The sequence below is a fragment of the Setaria italica genome, chromosome IV (genome assembly GCF_000263155.2).
Source record: "Setaria italica strain Yugu1 chromosome IV, Setaria_italica_v2.0, whole genome shotgun sequence".
Taxonomy (NCBI): domain Eukaryota; kingdom Viridiplantae; phylum Streptophyta; class Magnoliopsida; order Poales; family Poaceae; genus Setaria; species Setaria italica.
This window is the reverse complement of record NC_028453.1, coordinates 28382417-28397025: the sequence shown is the minus strand read 5'-3', so window position 1 is coordinate 28397025 and position 14609 is coordinate 28382417. Positions and strand designations below refer to the sequence as shown.

General features: G+C 48.3%; 1 protein-coding gene across 7 annotated transcripts; it reads left to right on the top strand.

Annotated features, from left to right (window-relative positions):
• Positions 1–8275: 8275 nt before the first annotated feature.
• Positions 8276–11811, top strand: LOC101780675 (uncharacterized protein At1g04910). Of its 7 annotated transcripts, none has more exons than XM_004965506.4 (10): positions 8276–8737; positions 9025–9114; positions 9223–9322; positions 9617–9687; positions 9769–9857; positions 9954–10074; positions 10162–10305; positions 10396–10736; positions 10834–11074; positions 11210–11811. In XM_004965506.4, the coding sequence occupies exons 1-10, from the start codon at positions 8420–8422 to the stop codon at positions 11537–11539; spliced, it is 1845 nt and encodes a 614-aa protein (XP_004965563.1). In that variant the 5' UTR covers positions 8276–8419; the 3' UTR covers positions 11540–11811. The 7 variants fall into 7 exon arrangements, with proteins under 7 accessions (XP_004965563.1, XP_004965562.1, XP_004965561.1 ...); XM_004965505.4 differs by having other exon boundaries at positions 9590–9687; XM_004965504.4 differs by having other exon boundaries at positions 9218–9322; positions 9574–9687.
• Positions 11812–14609: the final 2798 nt, after the last annotated feature.

The following is a 14609-nucleotide window of genomic DNA, read 5'->3' as shown; positions in this document are numbered from 1 at the left end:
CCTTTATTTAACGGATGGCAAAAGTCGATTTTTTATTAGAAGAAAAGAGACGGAAAAAATATATACAAGCAACAACAAGAAAGAAAAAGAAGAAACAACTATTACAACTGGTGGTGCCAGAGGCACCCTAAGAACAACTTAGATCGCTGACGAGTCCGGACTTCTCATAACTTATGTTGCCTGCTGAAATTGATTAACAACTTTTTTGATTAGGAATGCAACTTGTTCAGCCATCTTGTATTCTTGGTTGAAAGTTCGTCTATTCCACTCCTTCCGCAAATTCCACCAAAAGGAGATAAAAAAGCCCATCAAATACGCTCTGTTTTCCTTGGCAAGGATCGCTCAATATTTTTGCCACCATCAATGAATGGACCGAGTCGATTGGGTGGAAGGTACTCCATGCAACCCCTCCCAACTTGTCAGGCGCTCCTACATTGCCTTAGCAAATGTACAGTCTTTACATAAATGCGTGAGTGTTTCTGGCTCTGGGTTACATAATTTACAGACGGGGTCATGTGACCATCCACACTTTTTCAGGTTGTCCACTGTTAGGATCTTACGATGAAGAAGGATCCATGTGAAGCTTCTACATTTGGGCTCAGCCTTGGCTTTCCAAACTGGATTGATATTGAGCTTTTTTGTATGACCTTGGAATTGTATGTGATATGCACTTCTTGTGGAATAATTGCCATCGGGTGTCCATCGCCATAGAATTTCGTCATCCTAGTTTGGGTTGCGCTGGAGCAAGTGGATCGATTCCCAGAGTTCGGCATATTCTCTGATTTGTTCTCCTGATTCCAAGGGACATACTTGGTCAATCCAATAATTATCTAATAGGGGTCTCTGAACTGTGAAATTTTTTCTCCTAGATTTTGGAAATAAATTTGGGGCCATGTTTCTAGGGGCGTTGCCATTCAACCAGGAAGAGAACCAGAAAGTTGCTTTATTCCCTTTACCCACATCACCACTGTGGAAGCATGGAAAAGGTCTTTGTCACTCTTATCGCACGGGATATCTAGTCCAGCCCATGGTCTAGTATCATGTTTCCATTGGAACTAGAACCATCTTAATCGAAGAGCTCTAGCCATGCACTCAATGTCCAGGATTCCTAAACCGCCCAGCTCCTTAGGCGTACACGCCATCGGCCAATTAACTAAACAGTGACCACATTCACTTTTTCTGGATCTTCTCCTTCCTAGAAGAAACTGCGTCTCAAACGGTTATTTTGTTTGATGAGCCATTTCTGTGCAGGAAAAACTATCAAGTGGTAGATGGGTTGTGATGTGAGGACGCTCTTGACTAGTGTCTCTCTTCTTGCCAATGACATCATTTTCCCCTTCCAACCTGGCAGTCTTCCACCTATCTTGTCAATGAGGGGTTGGACCTCAACTCTTCTAAGCTTGCACCAATGGAGAGGGAGGCCTAGATACTTGCCTGGGAAGGAGCAGATAGTGCTGGCGAAGCCCAAAAGTGCATCTGTTATAGTCTCAGCATCACATCTGATGGGGAATATCTCAGTTTTGGTCATGTTGATTTTCAGGCTAGAATAGTTACCGAAAACTTGCAATAGTTGGTTGATGTGTTGGAGCTCAATTCGTTCCGGATTGGTAAAAAGTGTTGCGTCGTCTGTGCAAAGTGAGCATCGCATTTTGGCTGCCCTTGGTAGGATTGGTTTTATGACATTGTGGCTGGCTGCTAATTCTATCATTTTGTGTAGGGGGTCGATAGCAAGAATGAACAACATCGGTGATAGCAGGTCCCCTGTCGAAGACCCGTGCATATTTGAATTTTCTCCCCGGAATCCCATTGAGGAGAACCCTAGATGATGAGGTAGCTAATCAGGTTGAAATCTAGTCTCGCCATCTTTGTCCAAAGCCTAGCGTTGTCATTGTCTCTAATAAGAAAACCCAACTAAGAGAGTCAAAAGCCTTGGAAATGTCTAGTTTGATGAAGAAGGCTTGTTGTTTTGCCATGTGTAGGGCTTTGATAACACTCTGAACATAGACGAAGTTATTGTGGATGCATCATTTTTTATGAAAGCGTTTTGGCAACTGGAAATGAGGGTGTTTAATCTTGGCACCAACCTGTTTGCTAGTATTTTTGTGATTATCTTGGCGAGGCTGTTGATTAGACTAATTGTTCAGAAATCCAATACGACTGTGGCACCTTCCTTTTTGGGTAGCAAAATAATATTGGCTTTGTTGATGAGCTCCAGGCATTTGGTCTTGAGTGAATGGAAGGACTGTAATGCATCAATGAGATCTTTGCCCACCACGTCCAACATTTTTTAAAAAATAGTCCTATAAATCCATTGGGTCCTGGGGATTTCTTGGCAGGAAGTTGCATGATGATTCTTTTGATTTCCTCCTCCTCAAATGGTTCTTCTAGGTCACTTAAATCCTGTGGTTGGTAGCCCAGGTTTGTCTGGTTTAGGCTAAGTGATCGCTCCTGTGTTTGGCCCAATAGCTATATGAAGTGTTCATATATTGCTTCCTCTTTCTGTTGATGATTTGTGGTGATTCCAGTACGCGTGGTGAGTGATGGTATATGTAGTTTGTGTCTCCTTTCCTAATCCATGTAAGTCTCAAATGTTGTCTGGCACGTGTCCTCTGAATTGTTGCAAGCCCAACTAATTTCGCTTTAAGATATCTTCTGAATTCTAGCTCCTCCAGGGTGAGCGTTCGCTGTTCCTGAGCCACCTCCAAGAGGAGCAACACTTCCTTTGCAATGGCCAGTCTTAACACGATGTTGCCTAGGTTTTGTCTTTTCCAAAGTTTGAGAGCTTTTGCTGTCTGGATGAGCTTGATGTGCATGCGGAGAATAGCGTCTTGAGTATTCACCGGTTGATTCCACACCTCCTGGATGACCTCGTTAAAGCCAGGCATGGTGGTCCAATATGATTCGAAATGAAAACCCTACGTCTCCGGTTAAGAAAAGAGGGCAATGATCAGAGCCCATGGTGGGGAGTGCTTGTAAATCCGAGTTTGGAAAGAGGAGGTGCCACTTTGGTGAGCCAAAAAAATAGTCGATTCTAGTGAATGTGGGGGTGTCTTGTTCGTTGCTCCAAGTAAATTTTCACACTCGTAGACCAATCTCCATGAGTTGGGTGTCATCTAATGCTTGTCTGAAGAGGTCCATTAGTTGCCTGTTCAATCTATTATTGTTTTTATCTTCGGCCTTATAGATGAGGTTGAAGTCTCCTAATACTAGCCACAAGCATTTGACTTTTAAGGTTCTTTAGCTCGTTGATGAAAATTAGTTTCTCTTGATCTCTTTGGGGTCCATAGATGCCTGTAAGTGTCCATGGTTGGTTGTTTGCCTTCATGATGATAGTTGTAGAGATCGTATGTTCGGTAGTGGTGCTGTTTTGTAGGTTGAAGTGATTTTCCAGTGCCGCTATGAGAATGCCGCCCCTAGTGCCGGCCGTCAGAAGAGCCACAAAATTCTTTGCAAATTTTGGTCCTAGGGTTTCAACCACCAACTGTGCATTCCAGTGGGCTTTCTTTGTTTCTTGTAAGCAGATGATTGTTGCCCCTGATGATTGGACTATGTTGCGAACGCTTTTCCTGGCTGCCGTATTGAGCCCACGCACATTCCAACAAAGCACATTACAGTTTTTTTGGGACATTGATTGAAAGGAACACAACTTTCTTTAGTAGTAGTCTATCATAGACTAGGCCAAATGGCTTGGCATGAGGGCCAAATACAAAGCCTATTGGATCTAGCATCGACAGGAGGTGGTTTGGTGAGCTTCGTGAACATCGGTTCTCACAGGCATCGTTGAAGCCGCAGGGCCTAATTGCTGACCCAAATAGAGTTACAGCCCAAGCCAAATTCAAATACTAGTTCTGCAGTCTCAGTCTTAACATAACTAACACAAATTGCAACTAAGATTAGGGAAACTATGACAGGCTGCTCGGTTAGGGCTCCAGCGCCGCTGCTTCACCATCAGGGACTGGAGCAATCTTGCTTTTCTTCCCGTTCTTGTTCTTGGGCTGGTTTCCTTGCTCCACCAGTGTTCTTATTGCTTTCCATCTTGATGTTGTTGATAGGCTTGTTTATGTGCTGCGTAAAATGGTTAACATCAAGGTTAGATTTGTCAGTTATAGTTCCCCTAGGTGACAACTCTCCTAATTTATTGATCAAGACTTTCTATGCTAGTTGGATACTATCTTTCCTTGTATTGAGCTTTGCTTTAGCTACCAAATGTGTGCTTTTTCTTTGGCTTGTGGCAGGCTCAGTAGGTGCATCTTGAGGTTCAGGGGGGTTTGCTCTTGGTGGGGTGTGCAGCAGGGGTGCAGATGGCTTACAGGAGATGAAATCAAGAAAAAGCGCCATGTCATCTATGTTGTTGTTTGTTTCATTTATCGCTGGATCATTGGGTTGTGAAATTCTGGGTTCTAGTACCTTGATCAGTTGTGCACGTGTTTGCTCACTCTCGAGATCAGGGGCTTGTGGTAGGAACTCTACTGTGCTACTTAGGTTTTGCTGCTCTAGCTGCAGGGAGGGAGGTGTTGAAGTAATCTGAATATCCTCAAGTGGTGTGTTGGTGCAGGGTGCTCTTTCTTCATTAATCGGATTTGTGGGGACAATAATCTTATCAGCACCATTTTCAGATTGCTCATGTGAATGTGCAGGATAAAAATTAGAGTGTGACTCTAACAAAATAGTGTCTGGTGGTTGTGGGCTTCTAATAATTTTAGGTGATGGCATAATGCACTGATTCAAGTCCCCAATCAAAATTGCAGAAGTAATAGTAGCATGAGCGTAGGCCTAACCAACCTGCTTGTTCATGTTGCTGGGGAGGGTGCTGCTAGTCACCTTGACTGCCATCATTTCTTCCTCAGTGTGCTGCAACTCCACGCTCCCTAGACCTCACGGGGACCACCGGGTTCCAAGTAGTAGCCAACTCCAGCATCCCTAGGATGCGGCTCTCCTTGGTTGAGTGGCCTACAAGAGAGTGAGTGATGAACTATTCCTCTGTCATAGGATCAAACCAGCCGACCAATCTTCCAGCATCACAAGGAACAGAGAACAAAAGACACTGGGTCAGCCACCGACTCACCCAAGATTTGCACGAGTGGATTAGCAAAGGTCACCCTCTTGCTGCTCTTCCTCCTCTAGATGGCCTTCTTGCTCGACTTTGCCTGCCAATCGCCCTCCTTTCCCTTAGCACCCTAGTGAAGGGCCCTGCTACGATAGCCCTAGTTGTTGCTCCAGTAGCGAGTGGAGCTGTAGTAGTCCTCCACTGCTCCACGTCATCTTGTCACCCTTCCCCATGTGGAGTTGCTACGGTGGCACCATGTGGAGTTGCTACAGTGGAACCGTGTGCCGCGGTCGAATTGTCGTCGTAGTCGTCTCAGTCACAGCGAGGGCAGTACTCTCTGTTGGCATGGTCGTCGTGGTGTTGCCTGCCACACCTCTCGCCCAGCGAGTCTGGCGCATCGTAGTTCCACAGGAACTCTCGGCATGGCTTCCTGTTAGGTGGCTAATCCCCTCCATCCCTGCCCTGGAGGAAGGAGAGGTCCTCCACCATGTCCAGGTGAAGGTGAAGCTTGTAGTTGAATGCACCCTTCACGACCTGTGGTGGCTCATGGTGCGGCTCACTGGTCGATAGCTCCCTGTCAGGATCTGTAATGGTTAGCAGCATCTTCTTGTGGATCTTACTTGGGTTGGACGACAACACCCATAGGTCATAGGTTCTGATGCGATCCCAGCGATGCGAGTGTCCCTCGATGTAGTGGATGGGGCAGTACTGCCCGATGACCTTCACCGCCACCTCCTCTGACCAAGCGTGCACGAGTACACCCTCAATACGCAGTCTGACCTGGTACTCCAGCATGGTCTCCACGGCACTGCATTGCTCCGTCCATGGCTCGAAGTTGAACACCCGGCCCCTACTTCGGATGCCACGGTGGAGGACCGACTGTCGGAGAAGAGGATGAGGTACTGCTCGGGGAAGTGCTTGATGACCTTCACCTCGTGGTGGGAGATGTGCATCTACTTGTTGAGGGCGTCGATGACATGATGGGGTCCGGTGTCATGGCTGTTGCTGGTGAGCCAGCACACCACCGTCTTGCCGATCAGGGACTCACGCTTGCGCTTGATCAGCCCAGTCACCAAGATGGCGCAGCACGCCAGCTTAGGGCATGCACGAGGATCCCCTAGGTACGTCGCCATGGCCACCTCCTCTCCCTTCGCCGCCTGGAGGAAGGACTAGCTGGCCATGCAGACGGCTGAACCAACAGTAGAGGGAAGGGCTCTTCTGGTAGGGGAAGCTGGAGTGGGAGTCGCTGTGGGGTGATGTTGTCTCTGCTCAAGGGAGTGTCTCTTAAATTGGCTTCTCCAGGAAGGACATGATTGAGCTTTGTGCCCCAACTGAAGGCAGCGCTAGCATTTAGTTGTGTATCTGCACTCTGCAACCCCGTGTTCGGTGGAGAAGTAGTTAAGACATTTGCCTCTGACATGTGCCAAGTATCTCTTCCTCCTCTGCTCCTCTCCCTGCTCTGGTTGTTAGAAATGTACTGCCTTGGTTGGAGAATTAGCTGTTCGGCGCCACCAGTAAGCTGGCCTGACTATCTAATAGCCGTGCTCATCAGTGAGGTCTGACCGCAATGAATTGTTCTGGTGAGCTTCAGAGAGGGGATCCACGGAGCAATCCTAACGATGCATCTGCTGTCCCCCACTCCTTGGGCCGAAATCTGCTGAAAAAGATGGGGATTGAAAGCTTCCCACTTTCTTAGCCGTAGAGCATTCACCATGCTGAATCCGCCGGGCTGGTGCTGAGCTGCTCCCCTCTCTGCCTTGAATAGAGGTGACTTCTGTCCTTGCGGAGTTGCTGAGGCAATGGATTTCCCCTTCTCTGCACCGGTGTATCTCCTCCTCTCTCTCTCTCTCCTTCACCTTGTCATCTTGCAGTGAGGCCGCTTGCAGATCTGAGGGGATCTCTGGGTGGTTGAGACTTTGAATGAGGTCGAGGAGCAGAGGATCCTGAGCTTCCTCGAGCCTTGTGCTTCCGGGTGGTGTATTGAATCCGCCATGAATGTGGATCTCACGGGCAAAATCCGGGAGTATGATGTTTACCTCTGGCCTGGCTTGCTATTCCTAAGGGTGGAGAGCATTGACGCTTGGCTGTCTCGCCGGTGACGATTGCTCCACCGTATCTTCTCTACCCTTGGGAGTTGAGACTTGGACCGGACCTTGGGCTACCTCAATCTCCTCCGTCCCTGCGCCGCAGACGATGGGAGGATGGTGGTCTTGTAGATCCTTCTTGGGCGCGTTGACTGTCTTGCCGGTGACGGTGGCTCCGCCGTGTCATCTCTGCCATTGGGTGTTGCGACTTGGATCGGACCTTGGGCTGCCTCGATCTTGTCCATCCCTGCGCTACTGACGATGGGTGGACGGTGAGCTTGTAGTTCCTCCTCGGACGCCTCCAGATCCGATGCCGGATGGGTGAGGGCGGCAGCCGCTGCGGGGGATCTAGTCGCCTCCTGCAGGGGGCGTTTCGGTCATGGTTCACGTCCCCACCCAACCATCGCTTGGAAAAAAAAAACTTGCAGTACATGCACTGCCTCCACAGGAAAGCCAAGGTTGTACAGCCAGCCCGTGTGGCGTCTGCCACCAACTGCCCTGCCGGCCGGCAACCCTACCCACCTCATCCAACCAACCGGTTTGCCGCTTTGCCATCCCCAATCAATCAATCACTCGATCAAGAAAACCCCCAACCGAAACGGAACCATCCCTCCCTGCCACCGCACGACACCTGCCTCTCATCGCTTCCAGCAAACGCAATCCAACTCAGCGGCGACTACCTGACAAGCAACGAATGATCCGGCACACACAACACAACTCGTGTGATCGATCCCCGGCGCGCGGTGGCAGGGCGAGTCCTTCTCACGTTAGGTGATCTCTCTCCCACACCTGCTCCTGATCCCCACGCTTTTTCTAGTCCTCCAGACTGGGACGCGAGCCCCATTTCCGGTTTTCTTTATCGCGCCGAAGCCGCCACCGCCCGCGGGCGCCACGGTGGTTACACCGATCGAGACGCAGACGCCACGGGATGGAAGCTGCTGCTGCTGCCACAGGCCTGCAGATCGTCGCGCTCCGCCTCGTTTGACCAGCTGCCCGCACCTCTATAATCCAAGCCGAAGCTCCCACGCACGCCGCCCGGCGGCCACGTTGCCCATCAACTGGTCAAGGACGACGGGAGGGACGAGGAGGAGAAGGGAATCGTTCAACAGCCAGGCGCTGCTACCACCGCGTCCCAAATCAAATGGGGTGGTTGCCGTGCTGGGTGAGTTGAGGCCTCGTTCCCTCGACGCCAAGCCAGCCAGCGTGTTCTTCCGTGCGGCTTGGTTGGAGACGGCGCCTGCGGTGGTGTCATGCTGCCTTGATCGACTACCGAGCGCGCGCGGCGGAAATGGAGGGCGCTTCTTCTTCTTCTTCTTCTTCGTCGTCGGCGGCGGCGGCGTTGGCGGTGCAGGGAGGCCGGGGCGGGGAGGTGGGGATCCGGGTCGGCGCCACCAACATCGGGAGGCTTCGCTGCACGGCGCGGCAGCAGCAGGGGAAGCAGCACGGCGGGAGGGGCGGCGGCGTCACGTCGTGGCACCTCAGGGTGTTCGCGGCCGTCGTCGGGGTCATGGGCTGCGTCCTGCTCGCCGCGTCGCTCGCCATGTCCGCGCTGCACCAGGTGCAGTTCAGGAACGCCGCCATCTCCAGGAACTTCAGGGGTCTCCAGGTGCGTTCCTCGTTTGGTGTTGCAGATTGATTGGATTTTGTGCGGCCATGCTACGCATCATCTCATCGAGGTGGTTCCGCGTCACGTCTGTTGCTGCTTTGCGCCGCAGCTGCACCTTTCCTTCTTTCTCGTCTGATTCTATTCTTCAATTTCACGACGAGCGTACCAACCAAGTCCTCTGCTCTTGAGTGCCTGATTATTCTTGCTACTTCTTACCATTCCTAGCTATGACATTTTGCTGTGAGGTCACTCTGATTGACAATGACGAATTGGCTTTGGTAATGAAGGAGCTCAAGCAGAACATTGTAAGGAGGGAGAAACCAGACCAGATAATGCATGGAAGACTCCTGCAGATGGCAACTTCAGCGGTCACCAAGGTGTGATGACCACACAAACCACTTTCTGCAGCTCAAGCACTTTTTTTTAAATAACAGTGCATCTTTACCTTTTATTCATGTTGCAAGTTTCCCTTCCCGCCAGTGCAGAATGGCTCTGAATCAGAGGATTTCGCGCAATGGGAAGAGCCCTACAAACAAGCACGGAAATGGACGCCCTGTGCTGCTAAGCACAGTTTGGCGGATGAAGGTAATAGTACTTTGTTCGAACAGCATGACTGTTTTTTGCGAGGATCAAACAACATAATTAGTTATACTATACATAAACACTATACATGTAATCCAGGTGGCCTTTAATCCCCATTTACAGTGATGAATGTATGATGTAACTTAAATTCCTAGTAGTCAGCAAGATCAGACATATTAGCTTCCTTATTTTGCTACCTGAATATTAAATCATTGTGGTGAATCATCCTGATTTCATAATGTTCACATTGCAAGAACTCCATGTCTTCAGTTCTGACACTAGAATTGGGTCAAGCAGAGCCTGACGAGATCAACAACGGTTTCATACTGATCAGCGCGAATGGTGGTCTCAACCAACAGCGTGTCGCTGTAAGGATTTAGTGCTGAAATGCTCGCAACCTGAATGCCGCGTCTTGAAATTCAGTAGCTAAATTAGTCTTCATCTTGCAGGTATGCAATGCTGTTGTCGTTGCTGCTCTGCTCAATGCTACACTAGTCCTCCCCCGATTCCTGTACAGCAGTGTGTGGAAGGACACAAGGTACTGAATGCACTGAACCTTTTTGTTTCTTCTTGTTGTACCCGCGTTGTATCAATTTTTCTTCTAATAATTCTTAAATGATTCTCTTTCAACCAGTCAGTTCGGTGACATCTATCAGGAAGACTACTTCGTGAACTACATGAAGAATGATGTGCACATTGTGAAAGAATTACCACCACACCTTCAGTCACTAGATCTCGAAGCAATCGGCAGCCAGGTTGGGAACTCTCAGCCGTGTCCTGAAACTTCATACCCTTATTTCTCAACACACTTTGCTCAGATTTCCCTCCTGCCCTCGTCTCAGGTCACTGACATGGACATCTCGAAAGAGGCTGAACCATCTGAATTCGTCAGATCTGTGCTTCCAATTCTCCAGCAAAATGGCGTCGTTCATTTCCTCGGATTCGGAAACCGTCTGGGCTTCGACTCAGTACCCGTCCATCTTCAGGTAACAATTTGGCTTTCTTTATTTCACATGAACATGAGAACAACTCCATGCTCTGTTTCCTCATCACGAGTCAAACTTCTTTTCCTGCAGAGGCTGAGGTGCAGATGCAACTTCCACGCTCTCAAGTTCGTCCCCGAGCTCCAGCAAGCAGGCTCCCTGCTGGTCCAGCGGCTGCGCAAGGTGAGCGCGATGCAGACCGAGATGGACAAGCAGCTGTTCGGGAACAATATGGTCGAGCTCGACCCGGCGGCCTTCGCCGAGGACCACGCCGCCGGCGGGCCGAGCAGGTACCTCGCCCTGCACATGAGGTTCGAGGAGGACATGGTGGCCTACTCCCTATGCGAGTTCGGCGGCGGGGAGGAGGAGAGGAGGGAGCTCCAGGCGTACAGGGAGACCCACTTCCCGACGCTCGCCATGCGCCTTCGGAACGCGTACGTTACACGCCATTGCTGCCTCTTCCCCTGAGCGTTTGTTAGTTTCCTGCTGAGTTGTCTCCTCTGACACTTTCATCGTCGTTGTGTGGTGCAGCACGGTTTCGCCGGAGGAGCAGCGCAGCCTGGGGAGGTGCCCGCTGACGCCGGAGGAATCGGGCCTCATCCTCTCCGCTCTCGGCTACGATGGCCGCACGTTCATCTACGTCGCCGGGTCGCAGATATACGGCGGCGCACCACGGCTGCGGCCCCTGACGCGGCTGTACCCGAATCTTGTCACCAAGGAGGACATCCTCACCACCGACGAGCTCGCTCCGTTCAAGAATTTCTCTTCACGGGTAAAGAACACAGATTAAATAATTCTGTCGCAACCAGCATCACTTCTTGATTTGAACTGCAACAATAGAGCTGTTCGTGTGATCCGGTCCCGTCGGATCGAAAAGTTAACCTGCCATTGTCTTCTCTCATCGCAGCTTGCGGCGCTGGACTTCATCGCGTGCGCCTCGGCGGACGTGTTCGCGGTGACGGACTCCGGCAGCCAGCTATCGTCGCTGGTGTCCGGGTTCCGGATCTACCACGGGAGGGGCCGCGCGCCGACGCTGCACCCGAACCGAAAGCGCTACGCGCAGGTGCTGTCGGAGGAAGGGAGCATCGCGTGGGGCGGGTTCCGGAGGAGGGTGAGGCAGATGGTGGAGGAGTACAAGCGGGTGAGCCCGCGGCCGAGGGGCCGGAGCGTGTACCGGCAGCCGAGGACGCCAGGGTGCATGTGCAGGGCCGCCGGCGACGGCAGCGTCGACTTCTGACGATGCCCCCAGTTTGCGGCGTCGACCTGGGATCATGTGTTCCATTGATTCTTTTGTAGTTTGTGCATAACTTATTTCTTAACTTTGATAGCAGCTCAGCAGCATAGGTGGAAGGAAAGGTGGTACAATTTTGAGTTCTTATAGTATGTAACACATCTTTACACAGAGGGGTTGTACAAAAGTAAGATGTGCCAGGCCTAAATACATCTCTAAAATGGTTAGTCCAAAATAGATATATATATATATATATATATATGTGTGTGTGTTCCATATTCTTTATGTCTATATCGAGCTGAATTCAGAAACTATACTTACTCTGGAAATAAGTGCATTTTTAGTTTTGTTTTGTTTTAAGTCAAGCTGTTTCAAGTTTGATGGCGTTTCTAAAAAAAAGTATTAACATTTATTATTACACTATGAAAATATATTTCATGATTAATCTAACCATACATATTCGGTATTGTAAATATTGTTACTTTTTCTTATAAATTTGATTAACTTAAGATGGCTTGACTTAGGATAAAGCTAGAAATGTATTTCTTTTTAGGAAAGGAGCAAGTCATTTTTCTCAAAACTAAATCTTATAAAGTTATTGTCACAATCTATGTGAAAAAAGCCAGGTATAAATATTGGCAAGTGGGTTCTAGCGGTTCACATGCTCGATTTAATTAGGTTAGGCCCATTTAGATTCAATTCAATCAATTGTAATTTCAATCAATTAAATTACAAGGCTCGCAACTAATGCTGGTGAGTTACAAAGCCGTTAATCCCAAAGCTGAGAGGAATAACCAACTTAAAAGGTGGACTATGTGTACAAAATTTGTGAAGATGGAAAAGAAGAGAAGGGTGTTGACACCAGTTTTTGATCAGAATCAACCGTTGTAGATAAGGTTCTGACAGCCGATGAAGGAGAGAGAAAAGGACCGCTGATGAAGCCGCGTTGACCAGGACTAACCGCAGTTGACCAGAGTTCCAGAAGCTGATAGAAGACCAGGTGGACCCTGTTCGAGGCGAAATCGACTCCACCAAGTAAGGGAAAGCGTGGAGATTTATCTTTAGTAATTTTTAAAAATAGCTGTAATAGTTTCTGTCGTAATCGACTAGGATTTTAGCTTGCTCCAGGGTATAAATTTAAGGTCATGAGCCTTGTAAAAAATAATCATCAATCAATCAATACAACCTTTCGGCGCCACGCCGCCAAAACCCTAGGAGTAGGAGTAGAGTAGTTTCGATAAGTTCCTTCCTGCGCGTACGGCTGCATCGGCTTTGATCTCAGGCGAGCTTGTAAGTACCGTCACCCAGTCATTATTTTCGACGTTGCTTATAGTTATCGAGTTGTTTGGTTTTATTAAGTTGCATCGTATCGATCTCTTAGTTCTATCAAGTGCTCACAGTTATCGAACAATTTAGATCTGGTTAGGTTGTCTTCGTGGGCTCCATTACCTTATTTAAACATTCACAATTATCAGATCGTACCGGCCGATAGATCTTACATGCTTTTATCGCTTTATATATGCTAGGTCCGATAGATCTTTATCCCTACCCCTCATATTGCTAACCATCAGGCCCCTGATGTCAGCACGCTATTGTTGAGAGCCAATGCTTCGGTCGGGTTTTATTCGCATCTCACTGAATCATGATGACGTCATTGAACCGATAGGGGCGCATACAATGTCTTGCTGCTGCAAGCTTGTTTCGTTAAGTTAATGGACCGAAGTTAATACCCTCTCATCGTGTTACCTTGTCTAAGTTCAATTACACGGTCATGATATTGATTAGATTTTATTAGCTTAATTAGCTTGTAAGTGGTGGGCAAGATGTCCTTGTTTGCTATGTTCTAATCTTTTAGATTAATATATTGATGTCAATGCCCTCTCATTCGTGTTACCTTGTCTAAGTTCAATTACACTTATCAAGACATTGATTAGATCTGTTAGTTTATTTGATGCGCGCATGGTTGACAAGGGCTCCTTTTTATGGCTGTTGTGCTACAATGCTTTATCTTAGCCTGTCGGATCATATAGCCGATTGCACATGCCATTAGTGTTTTATTTATTTACACCGCATGATTACATTGAATATCTATTTATTATGGTGTTTATTCCAAGAACGTCTACCCATGAGTTCGAAAGTCTTTACCACCGATCAGCTTAAGAATTTAATTTTTACCTTTTAAATTTTCAGGTCAAATTGACTTCCACGCCTTGCATCACTCGTGAGTCGATTTGGAGCCTGCACTGGAGTTAAGCAGATCTCCCAAGTCCTCCATGTTCTTCAACACAGAAGTCTGAGTTCTAGATTTTGCGTCAACACGCTCTTGGCACACCTAGTGTGACTAATTATAAAAAACCATCATTAGTGCTCGTCGTTGCCTCAACTTCGATCAGATGGCGATGAACCTTGTGATGATCAAGCTGATCCTAAAGCTCCTCCCAAAGCATTCGTAGTAGATAAGATCACCCTGGACAGGCTCAAGGAAGAACAAAGGAAAGAAGTTGAGACTGCTAGGGATCAATATGTTGCAGTATGTCTGCAATCATTCAGTCTGAACCGCAACAAGGCCCACAAGAAGCATCCTCTTCCAGTTTCAATGCCACCACCCAGAGATTGAAGAAGATAAAAATAAGCTACAATCTAAAGTCACTACAATGGTCAACAATGCTCTGATCAACTCAACTGGAGTATTGGCAAATGAGATTCAGAGGATCATCCAACAAGTTGCGGATCATTACGTCAGCAAATATTCATACAAAAGATATATGGCTAACACGTCTAGCTATGGGAGTGGTGCACTAGATTCATCTTGCAGATAGCCAACATGGCAGCCTACGGTCGGTCCAACTATGGGTCAGTCGATTAATTAGCAGGCGTCCGGATCAATTCCTATATGAACTGCCAACCCTCAACCGATGCTGCCAAGACAACCACATTTCAAGTCTGACGGTACTAGATTGTTTGATACTCGCCAGCCTCAAGCTATGGATGGATTCATGCCTCCAGCTTCCCATTATTTGCAACAAGGGAATGGACAGAGCAATGAAGATTGGGCTGCAAAGATTGCTGAGGTGAT

What these genes read in the sequence shown, in the direction of transcription:
- LOC101780675 (XM_004965504.4), top strand. Translation starts at nt 8,420, where the DNA reads ATGGAGGGCGCTTCTTCTTCTTCTTCTTCTTCGTCGTCGGCGGCGGCG. An exon ending in TCAACCAACAGCGTGTCGCT is followed by an intron (nt 9,688 to 9,768) that starts GTAAGGATTTAG and finishes TTCATCTTGCAG; the next exon opens with GTATGCAATGCTGTTGTCGT. An exon ending in CAGTACCCGTCCATCTTCAG is followed by an intron (nt 10,306 to 10,395) that starts GTAACAATTTGG and finishes CTTTTCCTGCAG; the next exon opens with AGGCTGAGGTGCAGATGCAA.